General features: G+C 41.7%; 2 protein-coding genes across 5 annotated transcripts; both read left to right on the forward strand.

Annotated features, from left to right (window-relative positions):
- The first annotated feature begins 806 nt into the window (after window positions 1-806).
- LOC139665778 (uncharacterized) lies at window positions 807-23,001 on the forward strand. Of its 2 annotated transcripts, none has more exons than XM_071544813.1 (14): window positions 807-924; window positions 2,859-3,203; window positions 4,194-4,502; window positions 6,329-6,610; window positions 6,707-6,863; window positions 7,231-7,400; window positions 7,577-7,864; window positions 8,005-8,322; window positions 8,515-8,799; window positions 9,046-9,208; window positions 10,265-10,425; window positions 10,637-10,712; window positions 11,916-11,943; window positions 21,693-23,001. In XM_071544813.1, exons 1-14 carry the CDS (start codon window positions 858-860, stop codon window positions 21,840-21,842), a joined length of 2,799 nt encoding a protein of 932 aa, XP_071400914.1. In that variant the 5' UTR covers window positions 807-857; the 3' UTR covers window positions 21,843-23,001. The 2 variants fall into 2 exon arrangements, with proteins under 2 accessions (XP_071400914.1, XP_071400913.1); XM_071544812.1 differs by lacking the exon at window positions 21,693-23,001 and adding an exon at window positions 12,116-12,593.
- On the forward strand, window positions 13,959-21,697 carry LOC139665804 (hemicentin-2-like). 3 transcript variants are annotated; one of them, XM_071544825.1, is made up of 7 exons: window positions 13,959-14,022; window positions 15,187-15,528; window positions 16,077-16,385; window positions 17,268-17,364; window positions 17,972-18,926; window positions 19,377-19,536; window positions 20,101-21,697. In XM_071544825.1, the coding sequence occupies exons 1-7, from the start codon at window positions 13,974-13,976 to the stop codon at window positions 20,226-20,228; spliced, it is 2,040 nt and encodes a 679-aa protein (XP_071400926.1). In that variant the 5' UTR covers window positions 13,959-13,973; the 3' UTR covers window positions 20,229-21,697. The 3 variants fall into 3 exon arrangements, with proteins under 3 accessions (XP_071400926.1, XP_071400915.1, XP_071400917.1); XM_071544814.1 differs by lacking the exon at window positions 13,959-14,022 and adding an exon at window positions 14,378-14,507; XM_071544816.1 differs by lacking the exon at window positions 13,959-14,022 and adding an exon at window positions 14,426-14,507 and having other exon boundaries at window positions 15,193-15,528.
- Window positions 23,002-23,090: the final 89 nt, after the last annotated feature.

Below are 23,090 nucleotides of genomic sequence, written 5' to 3' on the forward strand. Positions count from 1 at the left end.
TAACAGGAAATCAAAGCTCACACCTACCTAGCTCCGCATAAACTGCTGTGCAATACTGTGCCTGCTGCACAACTAGAAAGAACTTTTTTTTACCCCTTTCTCATCTGTTTTTGTTTGCAGTTTTCCTTGCATGGTATTAGAATGACAAATTGTGTTCAGCAAATAAGTCTGACGGAAAAAAAACGCACAGCCACAAAGTGAATTAGGGGGAATATTATGCTATAAAACAATGCCTGAAAGTGAGTGATTCGCCAAACAGCGGGGCATGAGAAACAGTGAGCTGCCATGCAGACAGGCGGTCTCACAGGGCCCCATGCAGCAGGGATGAGATGGTTTGAATGATGCATGGCCTCACCACTTCCCAGGACACCCTGCTATATGAGGTGGTTGAGTAACTGAGCAGACACATCCTGCATGGCGACTTTCAGCCCGACGCACAAAATGCCTCTCGACATCTGGGAAGTGAAAACAGTGACAGACATGCAAATGTACAGTGACTCTGAGATACAGAGGCCCGATTGTTATTTCAGAAAACGAGAGGGAGAAATGGTTTTAAACACATACGTTATACAGTATGTGTGTGTTCTGTGATTATGCACACACAGGCATATGTACTGTATGTGTGTATATGCTCGTGAGTGGGGACAAGCGTGCATGAATGTGCATGTGCTTGTGTACAAAAGTGGTAAAAGTCAGCTGTAGAGGGTGTGTACCTCTAACCTAAACCACAGAACACACACACACACACAGATACACACACACACACACGCCTACACACACATGCAGACACTTTAAATACCCTTGCAGTAAGACATATGGTAGTCTGATTCAACTCTATTTCATTCAGTGACACCATCATGGGATGCTCAAAGCTGTTGATCTTGGGTCTTGTCCTAAATGTTGCTCACTGCTTGGAAATTCTGGGTAAGTCTGCAGAGTTACAATCCATGTGTGAGTGTCTGCTGTTTATGGGTTATTTTTATTAGCCCTTATGGGCTTGTTTAACCTGTGGCATTTACACTAAACAGTGGTGCAATGGTTTTCCTTAGTGATTAGTCTAATTATAAATGCTCACAAGCCACATGCTGAACACATTTGAAGTATTGTGAATGCATCTTGAATATTATCATGATGCACTAACAGGCATGAATGACAACTACTAATGCAACACGTTATTGCTGGCATGTTTGTATTATTACCCTGGCTGTTAGTCCACTGTTATTGACAAGTAGTGTTACCTATTAAAACCAATTTAGTTTTACAGACTTTTAAACTTAATATATTACTTTCAAGGTTGTGTGTTTTTTTTGTTTTTTTGTTCATGTAGGGGAAAACCCTCTACAGCCTATATTTATTCAGAAATCCTACCTACCTTCTATGGTTTTGGGTTTTCAAAAGAGAAACTCTGGGACTTCGAGTTGGAGATGAGAATTTCTCTGATGTCTGACAAACCACTATGATGAAAGGAATTTAGATTTTTTTTTTTTAAGCTGAGAGTTATTTGTTTACCACAACCCCAGTCTAGAGAAAGAGACGCTCTGTGTCACTGGTATATAGTTTCTGTTGGTGAGAAAAGTAGCCCTGGGGACTCAGGAAATCTACTACGGGAGATGAATACAAGATTTTTACTCGGTGATTACTTGCTCTGTATCCTTAAGGTGTGCCTTTTCCATGCTTGGCTGACTTTTATTTTGGCAATAATTTGCAAGGGCAAATCCATTTTTTGGATTATGAACCCACTAGACATAATCGACTGATACAGCATATTTATTTCTCCCACTCTTTCCCTCTTAAGTGGTTTTGGAAGCTCTCCACATTGTTTCCATGTGCTGTGATATATAGTGAGACCAACAGCATTATGCTGTTAATAGCTTGGACAGTGTTTGATGCAAACAGTCTAATTTCTTAAAGTGGGCTGCTTTCAACTTGCTGTCTGTTACATGTTTTTTCCATGACCCAGTGTATTAAGCTGTCACAATTTCAGTCATTATGTAGCTACATAAAGGTTCAGTCTGCCTAGTTTCAACTGGCTGATAGAGCAACTTGTGTCCTTAAGTGCCCTGTGATAAAGACAGCAGAGGAAGCAGGATGAAAGGGACTTGATATGCAATGGAGTCTGCACACTGTCTTTCTCCAAGTGCTAAAAACTGTCAGCTTCTATTAAATGTCCTTTCCTCTGAAACCTCCCCTAATCGTGCCTGATTTCTCAACAGTGGAGGGGGAAGAGGTCGTTGGTGTCTGGGTATGGATCAGGGTGCAACTTTTGGACTGTTTTCATTTCATTAACATAATGGAGTCCTCCATTAAATATATGCTGGAGGGACAAGGCCACATTTGTCAAGTGTCATTCTGTGCATAAAATCCATCCTGTCTTTAGCCCTTTGAGCAGTAGGGCCATACTACATCTTTTACTTACTTTCATATCATTATTAGGCTTGCAGCTCCATGTGTTTTATACTGCTTAGTGATTGGCACCGACATGCAGAATGACAACAGAGCAGCACTGTTCTCTCTAATACATAACTACATACATACTCATTTCTATAGACTCTCTATTACCGTCTGCCTCATCCATCACAGCTTCACTCCACTAGTGAAAGACAATAGGATGCACAGAGACCCCTTTCATAGCCACACAAAAAGACATCTATCATCTCGCTGTCCATCCTCTTGCTAAGAGAAACAATAATATTTTTGTCCTCAAGAGAAATCAATTTTGCCAGTTTTTGCAATTTTAACAGTGTTTACAGAATTTGTGAACTTATGACCTCTCGTGAATCAATCAAGGCCCATTTGAAAATCTATAGCTCTACATATTGGGCCTTTTATGTGTAACACTGTGCTGTTCTGTGTCTCAGAAACAGGTGAAGAGCTGGTTGTAGAGATCAAACTGCTTGTCAAACACAACATCACAGCGATCCTGGGAGAGGAGGTGTACTTGAGCTGTAAATATCTGGGCGAGAATACCATCATCAGCGCCGAATGGAAACGCCAGAGTAATTCTAAAAAGTCTAAGCGACTAACGGGATTCAATGAAAATGGCAAGCCCTTTAGCCGTGACAGCGACTTCTCCATCCCCGCCTCTCCCACCAACCTCACAGTCAAGATGAGGGTATCCAGTGTGGAGGCAGAGGGAGAATACATCTGTGTGTTTATGACAGAAGACGAGGATTTCAGTCACAGCACGTTCCTCACTGTACTAGGTAAGTGACAAGATAGGAAGCCCAGGAACAAAGCTGTTAGTTAGTAAAGAAGAGCAATGAAAGGAAGAATCCTTTCAAAAATGTGATGAGACATGTAACTGTATTAATTCATTGTCTCCCATGAGATGAAATTGGCCTGATGGGGGCGCTATAATTAACGCTATAATTAAAGGTCAAAATTTCACACTTGAAAGGCTTTAAGTGCTCCACCACTGGTCTGATTTTGATGAAAAATGTGAGGGATGATGCATTCTTGCATTGTGTTCTGGCATATTAAAAAAACATACACTGTTTGGCCTAATAGGATTATTATATAGGTCAAGGATAATTAAAGGTCAATCTCTTTAACTCAAGAGTGATATCCCAGACACCACCAGTCTGATTTTGACAAAACTTGGAGGGACGATGCATTGTGGCACTGTGTTATGGTATGCATAAAAATCACACTAATTGGCCTGATGGGGGCGCTATAATTAAAGATAAAACATTTCTAACTTGGAAAAGCCTTTTGAAACTCCTACCCCATAAATCAGATTGACATGAAGCTTGCAGTACAAATCCAGCTATCCTACGAATTACACTGATTGGGAGCTATAATTAAAGATCAAAATTTTTAAAGGGTAGCTAAACACCAAACCCAAATCTGTGTAAAACCTGACATCTAAAATGCATGCTTCTGACACTGCCATCTTCTATTGGCTGATTTTTAGTGCAAAATGATGGTCTTTGGTACCAAAGATCAGCCAATAGCAGATGACAATTTCAGTAGCATGCTTTTACCATTCGATGTCAGGCTTTACACAGATTTGGGTTTGGGGTTCAGTTACACTTTAAAGGACGTAGCTGCTGCACCACCAGTCCCATTTTGATTAAACTTGGAAGGATGATGCATCTTGTTACTGATTGGCCCAAGGAGTGCCTGCATCATTCTTGGGGGACGATATGTTTTCTTGTTAATTCATTCATTCATTCATGTGTATGTTTACCCAGCCCGACCTGATACTCACATCCTGGTAAATGAAGAGACTGTCAACGGCACCCACTACCAATCAGTCTCATGCTCTGCTGTGAATGGCAGACCGCTGCCTCAGATCAGCTGGCTGGTCAACGGCCTTCCTCCCTCTGTTTACCCCTTTACTGTGGAGATGAGCGATACTGCTCACCCAGATGGCACTGCCACCATGAGCAGCATCCTCCGCTTCCCCACCCACCTGCAGGACGAGGACAGGGTCACCTGTGTGGTCCAACACCCGACCCTACCCAGTCCCAAACTCATCACAGTGAGGGTGGACACCTATGGTAAGCTCACATTCACAGAAAAGTAGGTTTGTCCTGTTGTGCTTTTCAGCTCGTTTGAGGATCTGTATTTCCAGGAAGTGACATAGTCATGCATCATGACTCAAACCAGGATGAACTCACATAGCACAATAACTTTCCCCATCAGCTTGTTCACACTAGTCATTCCCTCTCACTCTACTCTAAATACACAGTAGGCTATGCTTACCATACCACACATGCATCAGATCGCACAGCGCAAATGCATTCATAAATTAATTTGGGAATGAATTATTTCATTGGTGTCATGCATACCAAACAGCACAATGCAGCAACATCCCATTCACTAATTAATAATAATAATACCACATATAGTACAGCATGCACTTGGTGAGTGTATTTCTCCAGTGGAAGTTTTTGACTGAAGTACACAAATATTTGAATGAATTAACCCCATTTTCCAAATGAACCCCGGTCATCCTGACTGAAAATGCTCACATGACTATTTGTAGCCACAGCAAACATTTGGTTGACAGTCTTCAATAAAGACATGAAAAAGTACAGTTGTTTGTGTGTTATTTGCTTATTCATGTTGTGTTTATCTATTATTATAACATTTTAGGAGCAGGTAATTCCAAACAGTTCACAAACTTTTTTCTCACATTATATGTGAGAAATACACTAAAACGTTTTATTTTGTTGTTAAAATCAACAGTATGTCTCAGAAACAGACCCATCAAGTCCACTGTTTACTCTCCTGCAGGTTCACCAGCGCAGCCTTTAGCACGTGAAGACCAAATTTTGAGATAAGAGAGATTGGCAGAACAAACAAGCCAAACAATCCCAAAAAATAATGTGTCAACCCTTCAGTTATGCTCTCTTCATGTCATCATACTATGCTCGGCTACATTCACTGCTTGGCTAGCACCAGACAGTCTGCAAAAAATGTCAACAATCCACCAGACATAAATATTTTTTGCATCATATTCATATGTCTTTCTAGACATTTCTGCAGTTTCAGTTTCACTGAAGGAGTCAAACTGGGAATTGTTGCTAAGGGCCCCCCTAGTAGTCATGGGACCATAAGCAGACGCTAGGCGCTTGGGACCTAAAAAAGATGTTATTTTGTTAATTTGCTTGTTCGTGCGTTCATTCGTTCATTTGTTCATTTGTTTGTTTGTTTGTTCATTTATTAATTAATTTGTTCAGTCCTTCATTTGCTTGTTCCTTCGTGCTTAACACTTTTTGCAATGGCCAGTACATGTGGTAATTACAGTATGCGTTCGTACACCAAGCAGAACAGTAGAAGTCATACATGCATGAGGCAGCTCTATGTTGGCGCACAGTACATTCACATACCAGGATGGGGATTTTCAAACTGTTGCGGCTAAGTCAACGCATGACGTTTGATGTTTTTTAAAGTTAACTTGGTCAACTCTATACCCTTCCACCCCACCACCCCAGAGCCTATAAAGCACTTGTACTGCTTATTAAGTAGAGCTGGCTACAACACACCACCACCAGGACAACTTATATTTATTTGATAATAAACTCTGCTGATTCCCTGTATTAAAGCTTGTGGTTCTCTTAGTTTTGTTCTGACAGCAGCTGGGCCAGACATCTGCTCTCAGCTGCAGCACAGCCAACAGATGGGACAGGTGATAAGCCTAAGTCAGCACTCTCCCAAACCCAAGCAGGAGCCCCTCATGCCCTGTGTTTAGCTATAACATTCAGCTCATCCGGCCCCAGCTTCCTATTTAACAAAAACACCCTAAGCCACTACTTGCTATCTGACTATTGATGAAAAAAACATTAGGCCAATGCTTCTTTCCTTTCCTCCTTTTCCACAGTTGCTCCAAATGTGACCATTAAAGCAGAGATAGTCCAAGAGGAAGGAAGGGAGATGTGGGTGGTCTCCTGCGTGGCATCTGGAGGGAGACCTGAGACCGGCATCTCCTTGGTGTTGGCCACTGATGAAAAGCTGCAAAGGGAGGATGACAACAGTTCAGACATACAGACAAGCTCATACCGCCTCCCTGCACAAGTGTATGAAGGGCACAACATCACCTGTGTATTTGACCACCCCAAATTTACACACAGGGAGTCACGCGTGTTTAGACTGCCTCCCATCCGTGAGTACTACCAGTTGTTCGACATTTGGAGAAATCCTGTTGATTCTCATGAGGTGGAAGTTACAGGAAACTGGGATGTACTTTTTATTCTTGCAGATTTGTCTGGAGTTCAGTTGTCACACTCGGGGCTCAGAAACAGCAGTGATGAGATCCAGGACACTGGATCTGTGGAGCTGCAGGAAGGAGAGAGCGACACAACTATTGGCTTGAAGATCATTGGGAATGTACCACATTACTCTGTTTCCTGCAAGAAGTAAGGAAAATGTGGATAAAATGTTTAGATAAGATGATTTTTCTTATGTATTGCATTTGTTTCAATGAGCTGCCCCTGATTTTATCAATCATTCATTCTTTCAAAAACAATTACAACTCATTACTGCTTTTCTCACGTACATATAGATTGAAACAACCTACATACCCTGCTGAGGATGTGGTAAGAGGTTTGGTGGCAACAAGCCACAAGTGATAGACAACAGGCACCAGGTTTAGAGACACTTCCTGATCGAAATTGTCGTTTTTGAAACAAACAGATATTATCAGTTGAATTTTATCTAAGGTGATAATTTAATTATTAGGAGTTTATGTTAACTGTGTGTATGTTTGTTCATGTTTCCCTCTAGAGATGATGAGGCCTTGCCTGAGGATGTGGAGGTGGTGGGTCGTTCCCTCACAGTTCAGGGTCCTGTGGAGTTTCGCCATGCTGGCCTGTATGAATGCGTCGCCTCCTATCACAGACACAAGGCAGTGATAAAATTTAACCTCACAGTTAAGCCTCAAGTTAGAGAGCCAGGTATGTGAAACCCTTTGTACGTACGTCTAGCTTGATTGCTGTGAAGAGACTTTGATGAACGCACTTCACAAGGCCAGCCAACGTGTCTTTAAAATGTTTTACGAATCTGAATTTCCTCCTTTATGTCATTTTGAATTATTGATGCTGAACCTTCTCTGCACCCTCTTTCTCTTTAGTGTTAGTTGCTCCCAAGATAAGAGTTTATATGCAGAAGGGACCTGCACACAGGGTCATTGAGTGCTTCGCAGCTGATGCTGTTCCTGCAGCCAACATGTCCTGGCTCCTACCAGAGGGTGTGTCTGGTGTCTCCTCGTTCAATTTCACTTCTCATAATGGAAGCCACTCTGTCAGAGGAGTTTTACTCCTTCCTGCCTGCTCGCCTTGGGAGCTCACTGCAGAATGTGTGATTAATCACCCTGTTTTTGAGAAGCCAGAGAACAGAAGCATAACACTCCCCATTTGTGGTATGTTCAACAAATCAAGCAATGAATAATTTTCTCTGAGTAATGGATATATTTTGCCACGTTAGCGCACCATAGATTTTAACTTTTTCTCCAAAGCAATCCGTCACATCCTGCAGTTTTACTTTACCGTCTCCATGCAGCTCCCCCTAACATCACCATAAAGTCCAGTACTGAGTGGAGAGGAGGCAAGGAGTACACAGTGGTGGAGTGTCGAGTGGACAGTGTTGCACCTGCAGCAACCATAACCTGGCATGTTGGAGACAGTGACAGTGACAAAAGCATCAGCCATGTGGAGGAGACTGGGCGGCAGCCTGAGGTCCAGGCCGGTGGCTCGGTGACGGCCCACAGCACCGTGCTCTTCCTGTCTTCTTTGTATTCTGGTCAGAATTTGACCTGCATGATGGAGCATCCGAGCCTGGAGCTGCCGGAGAAAAGAGAGATATTCATTCCAGAGCACAGTACGTTACTTTCAGGCTGTCCAGTCTAGCTTTGCAGTTCTTTGAAATATTTCCTCTTTGTGTTTCTCCACCAGGCATTGGGTTTCTGACTGTCTGTCCCTCTGCCCTTCCATCCTCCCATTTTGTCTTTCACACAAACACAAACACACACACCTACTCATCCCCTTCCTCTCACCCCTCACCTTCTTTCAGAAGCCTCGGTGCTGAGTGTGTCTGTAGTGAGACAGCAGGACTCCTCTCTCTGGCTGGCAGTGTGTGACTACAGAGGGGAGGGTGTCGGGGCTAACCTTGCCTGGATCCTTCCTGACAATACCACAGGCCAAACGTCCCTGCACTCAGAGTATGAAGGGCACATATTGAAAACCAAGCTAACTTATCAGTTTCCACTGGCCCTTCATGAGGGGCAGGACCTGATCTGTGTCAGTCAGTATCAACATGGAATAACAGAGAAGAGGAAAATACACATCCCCAGATACTGTAAGTGTGAGGGAAAATCAACACATTATTACACATCATCAAAAGCAACCCTAATAAGAAAACTTGAACTCATTTAGAAGTCTTATGTTTAGTTGTCATACCAGTACACTTCACTTTTACTCTGCATTTTGAAAAATCCTCATACTCATATGAAACATAACCAGGTTTAGTCAGCTTTGTTCATTTGGAGGTTTGCACTGAACTAAGGTGTTTCACCCAACTGACCCTTGCAGCTTTTCTCCACAGATATCTCCTCTGTGACAGTGCTCAACCATACGACTCCTTTGCAAAGTCGCTATGGCGGCGAACTCGTCATACACAGACTGGCTCTCCAGGAGAAGCTTCACAGCCAGAGGATATTGCTGAGTGTCAGTGGCAATGTGCCAACATACAGCCTCACCTGTCAAAGGTGCTGTAACCTCTCCAATCTAACACTTTCATCCTAAGACAACATCGGTAAACATGGTGTATTGTGGAGAGTCCTATTCTCTCCCAGTCTGCCTTTTGAAGGAGCTAGTAAACTAGCAGCTAGGATTTATTATGAATGAAAAACTATGCAGGTCTGCTTCTTCTTCTTCTCCTTTGTCTTAAAGGTAAATTCCACCCTCGGATACTCTTACACTGTTACGTATCGCCAGCCTGTCATATTCAGTGTGTTCCAGGAATTATTTTGTGATAAAGTGTTGTAATTTAACTTTTTGGTGGACCCACTGTCCCTCAACCTGCCTCGTCTACTTTTACTTCAGTTAGGGATTTCCCAGAATTCCTTTCAACAACCCCCATAAAGCGTGCCTGAACTGTGTAGGTAGGCGAGAGCGATGGTAAATAGTGATAGTAAGAGCGAGAGAGTGAGTTTTTTCCAGTTGAGAAAAAGTAAGAGTTGCACTCTTTACTCAGAACGCAACCTGTCTGTGGCTGCATTGCATTCTGGTCTATTGAGAGTACTATCGGTGGAGAAATTAGTAGGCCATCTCTGCCTCTTCTACAATGGATTTCCAACAGCTGTTTTTTTTTACAGTCTTTAAGTGTTTAGGGTGGATTTTTCCTTTAATACTAATGTTAATGCCAGTACACAATGTGCTAATTTATGAGAGCAATGTTTCCTGATCAGATGGTAGCTCTATCGATCAGTTTTATCTTTTATCTAAGCTTTTAACAAGGGATAAGCAGAGTACCTCGACGTTGCATGAGTTGCTGTGAGGGAAAGGCAGTGTGCACTGGTACCAAAGAAGCCTTTCAATCAGAGAAGATAAGCTCTGCATAAAGGTCTTTCAAGATCATGATACTTCTATCTTTTATTGCATTCATTGATAAATCCACACAGATTGTCTGGAGTTGTGCAATAAGCCTAGTTAGAAAATGTACCCTATGCATTGAATTCTTGAAGAAATATGCAGCCAGTTGATTCGATGAGATGGAGGTATTTAGCTATAATAAATTACTTATAAAGACACTTGTCTTTCAGGAGTGATGGGTCGTTTGTGCAGATGGAAGGGGCTGCACTGGTCTTCCAGTCAGAGGTCACTGAGCAGGACAGAGGCCTGTACACCTGCCATGCCTCCTTCTATCACCACAAGGCCACAGTCCACATTCAGGTGGAGGTGGTTTCTGAGGACGAACAGTTTTGTATGTGCCTACCATTCTTCACACGTAGTATATCTTTGATCTGCATTACTAACATGGCAGGGTTAAATGATAAAACTCGGCTTTACTCTCTCATCACTTTAATAAAACGTACCAAGGTTTACTATGAGCCTCTACTTGGTTTTCACAGACATTTCTTTAACCTTTGTTGATTTGTGTGCTGTATGTGTGTGTGTGTGTGTGTGTGTTGCAGTGATACTGGCCATGATCTGCATCTCTTCAGCCTCAGCCATCATTCTCATCTTGGTCGTCACTCTCCTGGTGTTCTGGTGAGTTAAAGCGCCTCGCTAACACCTCGGCTGGTGACCCGTCGATGGGTAAATTAGGGCAAGACAGTTGTACAAAACAGCACAAACAGGATGCGTGGATCGCTAACCCATCTCACCAAAACCCAAAGTATCATCACACTATTCACAAACAGGATGCAGTGTGGCTGGAGCAGACAGGTGCCTCTGCCACCACAGCTCTTGCAGGCAGGTAACGTCTGTTCCCTCTGTCTGTGTGGTAAGAACAACAGATTTATTTTCCAATTTCCTGTAGTCTGACTTTTAGTAGCGTTAGTAGTGCTAATTTCAGTCTACTCTTAGTTGATCTACTCTTACCAATGCAATGATAAAAATTCAAAAACTCCACATCTGTTGAAGCTGTATATCTATCATGAAATTGGAATTGCTATTCGCAAATGAATGAAAAAAAAAAAAATCCACATTCATCTTTTACCCTCGTTGTTGTTGGAAGTAATCGCAAAATCAACTGTCTTTTATGACTGATATGGGATACCTGCTGCGATCCGAGAACTTTTTTATGGTTTCTACTTCTGGAAGTTTCCACATTTCCACATTCCATGCTAGGTCTAACTTCTCTGAAGTATGTATGTCAAGACCAGACCAGGCCTCAGTGTGCAGAGATGGTGAATACATACAGGCACACTGTGCAGCACAACACTGGTTCAGAGGCTATTTCAATAGGCTTGCTTCTCTGGTCAGAACATTTGGTCAAGGTGCCATTGGTGGAGCGAGCCTCTGTCCCGTTATCCCTTGTTCCAGTGGGAGGGTCCTGTCAGGCTAATTTGGGAAGGTCAGTCACACAGCACACGGTGAGAAAACATGACGCCCCAGGAGAAAAGCTATTCTGGGATTTGCGTCGCCAATGCTAGGAACACTTTTTGACAGGAGCAGGTCTTCATTGGCATGGTTGATGTCACTGGGGTCATGATGTATGAGGTGAGCCACTGTTTCTGACATCAGAGAGATCAATGATGATGAGTCGGGTCACCAGTCTTCCCCACTGATATTCCTGTCGCATAATACATTCACACTTGCAAGGAGCCTACTTGAGTTGACTCAGTCTGGTGGGTTAAGTCACAGTGCCACCTAGGGGTGCTGCTCAGCCCTACAATCACAAACCATAAAATAATTCACAGGATTATTCATATGAGGAATATAAACAACACTTTTTGTTTTGTTTTTCAGTAAAAGAAATGATGTGGGACAATCTAAGGTAAGACTGATTTCTGCAAATTTATAAATGTCCTTCAGGAAGATGTTCATAACTTTGCCCTTTCTCTAGTCTTACTCACCATATTATTACACACTTCAGCAACCAACATTATCAGCTTGCGGACATTTTCCTTCTACCCTCCTTTTCTCTTGTGGCTGCACATACAATTCAGAATCAGGAGTCCCTCTCGGCCCTGACCAGTCTGATGCAGGACCCTTGCTCTCCTGAGCTGAAGAAGGCAGCAGTGCCGGAAGGAGACAGCCAGGAATACGCCCAGCTGGTCAGTTACTCCATAGTCATTGACGTCAAGACTACTGTCTGAAAAACACAGCAGTACTTTGGATTCCACATGCAGCTTCACATTGTTCAGAGACCAGAACTGAAGGCCTGGTGGCACTTAGAAAACAGCCTTGTTCATCATTTCAGTGTTTTTTTTATGTGACTCGCACAGCTGGTGCAGTAAAACCCAGAATCTGCAGATGAAGGATTTTCTCTTTATGTACTGAGGCATTTAATCTTCTGTTTTTAGATATTTGATAGAATCGCATTAATGATTTTTGCACTTTTTCCTTTTACTTGAATTTTACATTGTGTAATTACGTGCATTTTATTTTCAGGTAACATTTTGTTTTGCGATGATATTTGTCTGTGACAATAAAAATATATGAATCTAATTTTCCTTGAATTTTTTCAGTATAATCCACATTTAAATTGTGTTATTTTAAATGCACACTTCTTTTCCTGGGAGAATAATGTGAACCACATTGCATCAGTCAGTCATTTACTGTAATATATCAACACAAACAACAAACAGATTTCCATATTTTTAAGATGTTGCCAAATGGATTGACAGGCTTGGATGTGACTTTCACACAAACTACCCTTTTACTATTTTTTTGTCTACTTTTAGTAGCTCATGATCAGTTGGATCCTGAAATCCTGTTAATACAATCCCTCTATAAAGTCTGATCAAGATGCAGACAGACTGAACTGCAGCTCCCATCATCCTACACTTGCAGACTAAAGCTGCAGTGTTATTACACCCTCTTGTGGCAAATGATTATGCACACAACTGAGTGAAAAATGTTTTAGTCATCACAAAAACAAATCTGTTAGTTCTCATTTTAGTTTTAGTTTCTCTCAGAAAAACTTTATCTATCCGCCTTGACAATTTCCAAAGAGGTTTTGGCAGCCATGACAAGTTTCCCTCACAAGAGGGTAATATCATCAGTGTATCTCTGTATGTCAGGGCAAAGCAGACAGCTGGCAAAGACAGTGCTACACCACTGCCACATCAACCACTCTGACTAGAGAAAGTGGCGGTTTAATAACCAAAACCCGATTTGAGATCATTGGAAACTTTCAACTGGAACTGCTTTGAGATCAAATGCTTGATACAGTGGATCTAAGGCTTCTCTGTGAGGAGAATATGCACAGCAGGGAGCAGTCAGGATGGAGAAGGATGGGTTAGTGGACAAACAGGTGGACATAAGGATGGAGGCGAGGAGATTTGGCGAGTGCCTAAACAAAGTAATGAGGGTTGAAGATGATGAAGGTTGAAGATGATGGAGAATTCAAACTCATCATTAAGTTTAAGGAAAAGGCATAAAATGGGGGACAGATTGCATGCTAAGGTGCTGTCTAATGGTAACATTATGATTTATTTTGCCAGATTAGACGGTCCAGTTGGACCGAAACATTACTCTGGAATTAGAAAAAGGCTTTACATTGCAAGTAGCAGAGTGCATGTTTTTTTCATTGTTGAATCTACTGCTTTTCTCAGACGCACCTGCAGACATTTTTTTCCACTTGCAGAATATTATGCTATAAAACAATGCGTAAAAGTGAGTGATTTCCCAAACTGCGGGGCCAGTGACTGGCGGTCTCACAGGGCCCCAGCAGGGATGAGATGGTTTGAACGATGCATGGCCTCACCACTGGGTGGCACGGTGGCTCAGTGGTTAGTACTGTCGCCTCACAGCAAGAAGGTCGTGGGTTAGAATCTCTGGTTCTTTCTGTATGGACTTTGCATGTTCTCCCTGTGTTTGCGTGGGTTTCCTCCAAAGACAAGCAGCTCAGGTGAATTGAAGACTCTAAATTGCTCATAGGCATGAGTGTGTTTGTGTGTAGTATGCATATGATGCAGTATGGTATATTGATGTATGTACATGATGGTATGTAAAGTGCTTAGAGACATGCTTGTGATTAAGGGCTATATAAATAAACATGGCTACACCAAATTTCCCAATATGAAGTGGCTGAACAGACACGTTCTGCTTGGTGACTTTCACAGCCAGAGAAAATGGCTGAGGAGTGAAAATAGTGACAGACATGCAAATGTACAGTAACTCTGAGCTGTAGTCAGCTGTAGAGGGTGTGTACCTCTAACCCTTAACCACAGAATACGCACACACACACACACACACACACTTAAAATACCCTTGCAGTAACACATATGGTAGTCTGATTCAACTCTATTTTATTCAGTGACACCATCATGGGATGCTCAAAGCTGTTGATCTTGGGTCTTGTCCTAAATGTTGCTCACTGCTTGGAAATTCTGGGTAAGTCTGCAGAGTTACAATCCATGTGCGAGTGTCTGCTGTTTATGGGTTATTTTTATTAGCCCTTATGGTCTTTGTTTAACCTGTGGCATTTACACTAAACAGTGGTGCAATGGTTTTCCTTAGTGATTAGTCTAATTATAAATGCTTACAAGCGATAAAACCACATGCTGAAGTATTGTGAATGCATCTTGAATAATATGATGCACTAACAGGCATGAATGACAACTATTAATGGAACACGTTATTGCTGGCATGTTTATATTATTACTCTGGCTGTTAGTCCACTATTAGTGACCAGTAGTGTCACCTATTAAATCCAATAAGTTGCTTTACAGACTTTTAAACTTAATATATTACTTTCAAGGTTTTTGATTTTTTTGGTTCATGTAGAGGAAAACCCTCTGCAACCTACATTTATTCAGAAATCCTACCTTCTATGCACTGGAGTCTGCACACTGTCCTTCTCCAAGTGCAAAAAACTGTCAGCTGCTATTAAATGTCCTTTCCTCTGAAACCTCCCCTAAACGTGCCTGATTTCTCAACAGTGGAGGGGGAAGAGGTCGTTGGTGTCTGGGTATGGATCAGGGCGCAACTTTTGGACTTTTTATTTCATTAACATAATGGAGTCTACATATTGGGCCTTTTATGTGTAACACTGTGCTGTTCTGTGTCTCAGAAACAGGTGAAGAGCTGGTTGTAGAGATCAAACTGCTTGTCAAACACGACATCACAGCGATCCTGGGAGAGGAGGTGTACTTGAGCTGTAAATATCTGGGCGAGAATACCATCATCAGAGCCGAATGGAAACGCCAGACTAATTCTAAAACGTCTAAGCGACTGACGGGATTTGCTAATGGCAAGCCCTTTAGCCGTGACAGTAACTTCTCCATCCCCGCCTCTCCCACCAACCTCACAGTCAAGATGAGGGTATCCAGTGTGGAGGCAGAGGGAGAATACATCTGTGTGTTTATGACAGAAGACCAGGATTTCAGTCACAGCACGTTCCTCACTGTACTAGGTAAGTTAAGACAAGTGACAGGATAGGAAGCACAGGAACACGGCTGTTAGTTAATAAAGAAGAGCAATGAAAGGAAGAATCATATAGCCTAGACATGAAACTTCATCCATTCATTATTCTTTCATTCATTCATTGTCTCCCACATGATGAAATTGGCCCGATTGGGACGCTATAATTGATGATGCATTGTGTTCCTGCATATAAAAATCACACTAATTGGTCTGATGGGGGTGCTATAATTAAAGAAACTTTAAAAGGCCCTAAATCACATTGACATGAAACTTGCTACACAAATCCAGCTATCCTTACAAATTACACTAATTGACCTAACGCGGGAGCTATAATTAAAGATCAAAATTTCAAACTTTAAAAGGACGTAACTGATGCACCAGTCTGATTTTGATAAAACTTGGAGAGATAATGCATCTTGCTTCTGATTGACCCAAGGAGTGCCTGCATCATTCTTGGGGGACGACATGTTTACTTGTTAATTTATTCATTCATTCATTCATTCATCCATTCATTCATTCATGTGTCTGTTTACTCAGCCCGACCTGATACTCACATCCTGGTAAATGAAGAGACTGTCAACGGCACCCACTACCAGTCAGTCTCATGCTCCGCTGTGAATGGCAGACCGCTGCCTCAGATCAGCTGGCTGGTCAGCGGCCTTCCTCCCTCTGTTTACCCCTTTACTGTGGAGATGAGCGATACTGCTCACCCAGATGGCACTGCCACCATGAGCAGCATCCTCCGCTTCCCCACCCACCTGCAGGACGAGGACAGGGTCACCTGTGTGGTCCAACACCCGACCCTACCCAGTCCCAAACTCATCACAGTGAGGGTGGACACCTATGGTAAGCTCACATTCACAGAAAAGTAGGTTTGTCCTGTTGTGCTTTTCAGCTGGTTTGAGGATCTGTGTTGCCAGGAAGTGACATAATAGTCATGGCATCATGACTCAAACAAGGATAAACTCACATAGCACAGTAACTTTCCCCTTCAGATTTTTCATGCTGGACATTCTTTCTCACTCTACTCTAAATACGCAGTATGTTTACAATACCACTCTGACAGACCATACATCAGATGCATTCATAAATTCATTTGGGAATGAATTATTATTATTATTATCATCAAACCACATAATGCAGTGACATCCCATTCATTAATGAATAACAATACCATATTTTACCATACAGTACAACATGCAATTGGTGGCTGTGTTTCTCCAATTAAATGTTTTGACTTTTTTTTAAATATTTTTACACGCAAGTATTTGAATGAATTTAAGGATAAGTTGGGCGATTTTGGACATACTGTATATATAATGTGTCTCTTACATACCTGTAGTACTTGAATCCGTGGAGAACATTGGCTCTCGAGTATTCTCAAGTAGGCTATTGGGTTATACAGCAACAATGATTTATTCAAAACAGTTTTATGTTTGAGGATTTATTTGGTGATTTTTTTTCATCCCAAATACATTTTTCATTATCCTCGGGACATAGGGACATCCTTAGTCTGGCACCCTGAAGTAAAAAAAAAAATGGGAAAGGAAAGTGACATTTTGGACATTCTCCTGCTATAATATATGTAAAAGTGCATTGTGCAGGTCATGGGAGATGCAGGTGACTTGAAGTTTAAGACAAACAAATTTTATATTCTGATGAATCTGAAGGAATAAGAGCAGAAATCCCTCAGTATTGTTTTTCTATGTTTCTGTTTGTGTTTTGCAGAAACATATGCTGACGCACAAGCCAAGCTTAACAGAGCGGAGGACACTTCAGTGTCTGTCCAGACAGACACTGAAGTGCAAGAAAACCACAAGAGAAGGTTGGTGTATCTTATCAAGTACAGTATTTCCTCTAGAATGTACAGTAACTTTGTGTGTGTGTGTGTAGGAGTTTGGGGTGAGGGGGTGTAACAAGGCATGCAAGAAATGGGTTTGATCCCTGTTTTGCCTTAAAGAAGATTGTTGCTGTCATTTAGAGTTATATCCTAGTCACATACATGTGACTATACTGTTTGTAGGTGAGCATTTAATTGAGGAACCTAAAAATATATTCCACACACTGCAATTAAGACAGAACTCTAGTCAAAAATAATCAAATATTTAAAAAAACAACAACAACATTATGACTAATTGGGCAAATGACGGAAAAAGCACAAGAGAGAAGAAGAAGACAGGACTAGAGCATGTTTATCTATGCTTTCTTATTTGGGCCTTCATTGTTAGTGAGGACAGCAATTGTTAGTGAGGACAGCAGATCATTTTAAGGTAGGGTTGGTAGGATTGTATTCTAAAAATGAAGGGAAAAAAAGAGGAATTGTAAAAAAATTGAACTACATAGAGAATACTGTATTACATGCAAGCTCTAAATTACACGGCTAATAACCTTAAATGCTTTTCAATTTAATATTCTCTTCAATGCATTTGCAGGCCAACAAGGAAACAACTGAACTCTTCAAGTGAAGAATCTGATATTTACAGTGAGGATGAACTCCCATCTACACCCTCTCACCAGCTCACCAGTTCTGCAGCACAAGCAGGCCCACGAATCACCAACCCTGCAGCCCAAGGAGGCCCAGGAATCACCACTCCTGCAGCACGAGGCCCGCGAATCCCCAGCCCTGCAGTACAAGAAAGCCGGCGAATCCCCAGCCCTGCAGTACAAGAAAGCTGGCAGATCCCCAGCCCTGCAGTACAAGAAAGCCGGCAGATCCCCAGCCCTGCAGTACAAGAAAGCCGGCAGATCCCCAGCCCTACAGTACAAGGAAGCCTGCGAATCCCCAGCCCTATAGTACTCGGAAGCCAGCGAATCCCCAGTCCTGCAGTACAAGAAATCCAGCAGATCCCGAGCCCTGCAGTACAAGAAAGCCGGCAGATCCCCAGCCCTACAGTACAAGGAAGCCTGCGAATCCACAACCCTACAGTACAAGAAAGCCGGCAGATCCCCAGCCCTGCAGTACAAGAAAGCCGGCGGATCCCCAGCCCTATAGTACTCGGAAGCCAGCAAATCCCCAGCCCTACAGTACTCAGAAGCCAGCGAATCCCCAGCCCTACTGTACAAGGAAGCCGGCGAATCCCCAGACCTACAGTACAAGAAAGCCAACGAATCCTCAGCCCTGCAGTACAAGGAAGCCGGCGAATCCCCAGCCCTGCTGTAGGAACCCCAAGAGCCAGGGGGAAGGCCATGTTCAGCCACATACTGATGGTACTTGAAGAGATAAAGGAAACACAACAGATCCAGAGACAAATGATAAATGCTCTTCTGAAACAAGGTGACTGTGCATCAGCCATACTTCCTGATGGTGCAAACTTCCCCTTGGCCAGCATTGAAGATGTGAACTCCATAGAACAGAGGCTGGTTGAAACTGCCTTCATGAATAATGTGGTAAGTTTTTTCCCTTGTACATGTCACATCACACTGATCTTAAAGGATAAGTTTGGTGATTTTGGACCTACAGTATACAATTTGTCTCTTACATACCTGCAGTATTTGGACCTGCAGAGAATATTGACTCCAGAGTCAGCTGCTGGTTGAAACAGCAAGCTCAAATGGGGTTTGTCACAATATCTTCAAAAAAGCAGTTTGTAGGCTCCACAGGGGAGTTGAGAGTAAACATGACACAATTTCGCAATTACACTCACTTTCACTAATCAGGAAATCACAGAACTATTTCTCTCTGCCGGAGCACAAACTGCTGTGGGGTGAAAGTGCGTTACTGGCAGCATGATCTAGTTTTGCGGACGATCAGGTCCAATTGTAAACAATTGCACATGGAGCCAGGTAGAGTTTGGTAGTGATAGTGAGTTTGTTGTGATTGTGGGCTTATCTTTTCAGGTTTCCATCATTAGAGACATTGGTGGTGCTACTCTGGATGAAGCTATACAAAGAATCATGGCATTCCTGATGACAAATGACCTGGCTCTGCAATACAACCTCGCTGGATGTCACGGCAAGCGTGCATTTGAAACTCTCCGTCTTTTTGAAGTCATATATGGTTCGTATATTTTTCTTCTTCCATCGTAGTTTTAAACCACAATGTGCAATGCTAGACACAAGAATTCTAAAGCCAGTCAATAAATCAAATGTCAAAGTCCTTATTTTCAAGGAGAATGCAACACATTTTAAGAATTCCTATGTTATTCCTGTGCCCCAGAAGAGTATAATCTTTTGTGAAACATGTACCAATCCCCTAAACCTAGAAATCAGAAAGAAAACCTTCAGGTTAGTGATGCACCTGTATGTTAATTCTGAGACTCTGCACTATACACGGTGAATTGGGTACTGATTTTGTGGGGCCATAAAATGTCTTATCATGCACAAATAATATTGTGGTGTGCTCTTTGACAATGCAGCAGTGAAATCCATTTTTCCATCTCAGCACCATTGAAAAAATCGAATATTTTCTTTTATTGACATGGAGAAAGCTATTTATGCCTCATCAGTATCCCCATTCATTGTCAATGGAACAGAAAAAACGTGGATTCTTAACGAGTGACAGTGCCCTTTAAACATACTGTATCAGTATTGGCTCTAATTTAAATTCTAATTTTTTTTTAAGGTGGACTCAAGAAGAATAAAATGACACAAACTGTAAACAAAAAGGAAGCTAAGAAGGCCATCTCAAAATGGTTTAAAGGGGCCAGAGACAGAGGTGGTGATCGAGCACTGAGAGCCCAGAGACTTTGAAAAGAGAGTTCATATGTGATTAATTGATTCTGAACCCTGGTCCTGGGGACCCAGACTACTGCTACTTTCCTATTCCATCAGGCACTTAATTGCATTCATTTGGTGTTCCAGGTCTAAATAAGTTCCTCAGCCTGGTTAGTGGCATTGAAACTGCATTTTCATTTGAGGCCAAGCTTTTGTGCTACTTTTTTATCCGGGTACCCACATTTTCTCCAACAAATTTCTTTCTCTCAATCAATTCACTTAAAAGCTGAGATGTAAAACCTAAGTAGATATGTTACTATCCATTATATGTTTTAAAAGGGCCAGGATGATGATTTATGGCAATTTTATGGCAAGATTTTAATGGCCTTCCTTGAAACTTTATTTGCTTACTATTTTGAAACTAATCTTTATTAAAATAGATCTGAAAAAAGACTTTTATCATGATTGTCTTCAAGTTATTCTATTGCTTAAATCATCTTCTGGTCTGCTGTATTTCAGTCATGTTTTTGATAAATGACGTGATTGCCTGTCTGATTTTAATTAGCCTATAAATGTTTGATCATTATTTGACTACTGTACCTTTGGGCAATATTATGGAGCCTTTTAGGTGTCATGGTGTTTAAAAAAAAACCAGATACTGGCCATGATCTGCATCTCTTCGGCCTCAGCCATCACTCTCATCCTGGTCATCACTCTCCTGGTGTTCTGGTGAGTTAAAGGCCGCTGCAGGTGATAGGCCGCAGCTTGGCAGGTGAACTGTTGATGGGTAAATGAGGGCAAGGCTCCCATATGAAACAACACAAACAGTGACAAACACGTCACCAAAACCAAAAGTATCATACTATTCACAAACAGGAAGCAGTGTGGCTGGGGCAGACAGGTGCCTCTGCCACCACAGCTCTCGCAGGCGGGTAGCGTCTGTTCCCTGTCTGTGTGGTAAGAACAGATTTATTTCCCCATTTCCTGTAGTCTGACTTTTAGCAGCCTTAATGATGATGAGTCGGGTCACCACTCTTCTCCGTTGATGTTCCTGTCGCATGATGCACCCCCACTTGCAAGTAGCCTACTTAAATTGATTCAGTCTATTGGATTAAACCGGATTAAACCTGCAATAAGAGATATCAGACTTTATAACCAATCCTGAAACTAATGTGTGCTATGTGGAGATGTCATTGAGACATAACGATATAAACTAATATCCACACAGCAGGTTCTTATTGCAGCTTTAAGTCACAGTGCCACCTATAGGGGTGTTGCTCAGCCCTACAATCCCATAATTCACAGCAGGATTATTCACATGATGAATATGAGTTCTGCCATGTGAACTTGCAAATTTATAAATTTCCTTCAGGAAGAGGTTTATATCCATTCCATTTCTAGTCTTACTCACCATACTATTACACACTTCAGCAACCAACATTATCAGCTTGCGGACATTTTCCTTCTACCCTCCTTTTCTCTTGTGGCTGCACAATTCAGAATCAGGAGTCCCTCTCGGCCCTGACCAGTCTGATGCAGGACCCTTGCTCTCCTGAACTGAAGAAGGCAGCAGTGCTGGAAGGAGACAGCCAGGAATACGCCCAGCTGGTCAGTTACTCCATAGTCATTGACGTCAAGACTACTGTCTGAAAAACACAGCAGTACTTTGGATTCCACATGCAGCTTCACATTGTTCAGAGACCAGAACTGAAGGCTTGGTGGCACTTAGAAAACAGCCTTGTTCATCATTTCAGTGTTTGTTTTTTTATGTGACTCACACAGCTGGTGCAGTAAAACCCAGAATCTGCAGATGAAGGAATTTCTGTTTATGTACTTCAGCATCTATTGTTCTGTTTTATTTAGGTATTTGATAGAATCACATTCATGATTATAAATACACGTTTGCACTTTCCTTTTACTTGAATCTTACATTGTGTAATTATTAGATTTATTTTCAGTTAACATTTTGTGATCATATTTTGTCTGTGACAATAAAATTATATGAATATAATTTTCTTTGAGTTTTCTTAGTATTATCCACATTTGAATTGTGTACTTTAAATGCTGTTACTGGGAGAATAACCATACTGTATCAGTCAGTCATTTACTGTAATATATCACAACACACGATTTTGAGGTTGCCCAATAGACCAACAGACTTAGATGTGACTTTCACACCAATTTCCCTATTGCTATATTTTTAACTTTTAGTAGCTCATGATTAATTGGTGTGACACTGAAATCCCGCTAATACAATCCCTCTTTAAATGAGGAACGATCAAGATGCAGACAGACTGAACTGCAGCTCCCATCATCCTACACTTGCAAACAGCATAAGGCTGCAGTGTTATTACACCCTCTTGTGGCAAATGATTATGTGCACAAGTGAGAGAAAAAGGTTTGTCATCAGAGAAACAAATGTTAGTTCTCATTTTAGTTTTAGTTTCTCTCAAACTATCTACCATCTATCCACCTTAAAATTTTCCAGTGTATCCCTGTATGTCAGGGTGAAGCAGTTGTCAAAGCTAGTACTACAGAGTATTCCTGTGCACCTAGATGTAGTGCTTAGAATTATTTATTTTTTTACAGTCTATGGCTTATACAGACACCAGAAAGACAAATTTAAAAAAATATATTTTGCATCAATGACCATCATTAAATTATTTTTTTTTAATAATCTTAAATGTTTTTGTTTTTTTTAATATGAAAAGCTCAATATTTAAATAACCTTTTTTCTTTTATAACAAGGTTCTATATCACTGTGGTCTGCATGCCATGTGCCATCTGGAGCCGTGTGTGTGCAGGTTTTCATTCCAACCAAACACTACATCAGCTGATTTCACTTGTTAGCTCAACTTCAACCAGAGAGGAACTGATCAGTGAAATCAGCTGTAAAAG

Source organism: Centroberyx affinis, unplaced genomic scaffold, assembly GCF_046629955.1.
Source record: "Centroberyx affinis isolate AG114_WGS23_722 - 3 ecotype Tasmania unplaced genomic scaffold, CSIRO-AGI_Caff_v1 ptg000249l_1, whole genome shotgun sequence".
Lineage (NCBI taxonomy): Eukaryota > Metazoa > Chordata > Actinopteri > Beryciformes > Berycidae > Centroberyx > Centroberyx affinis.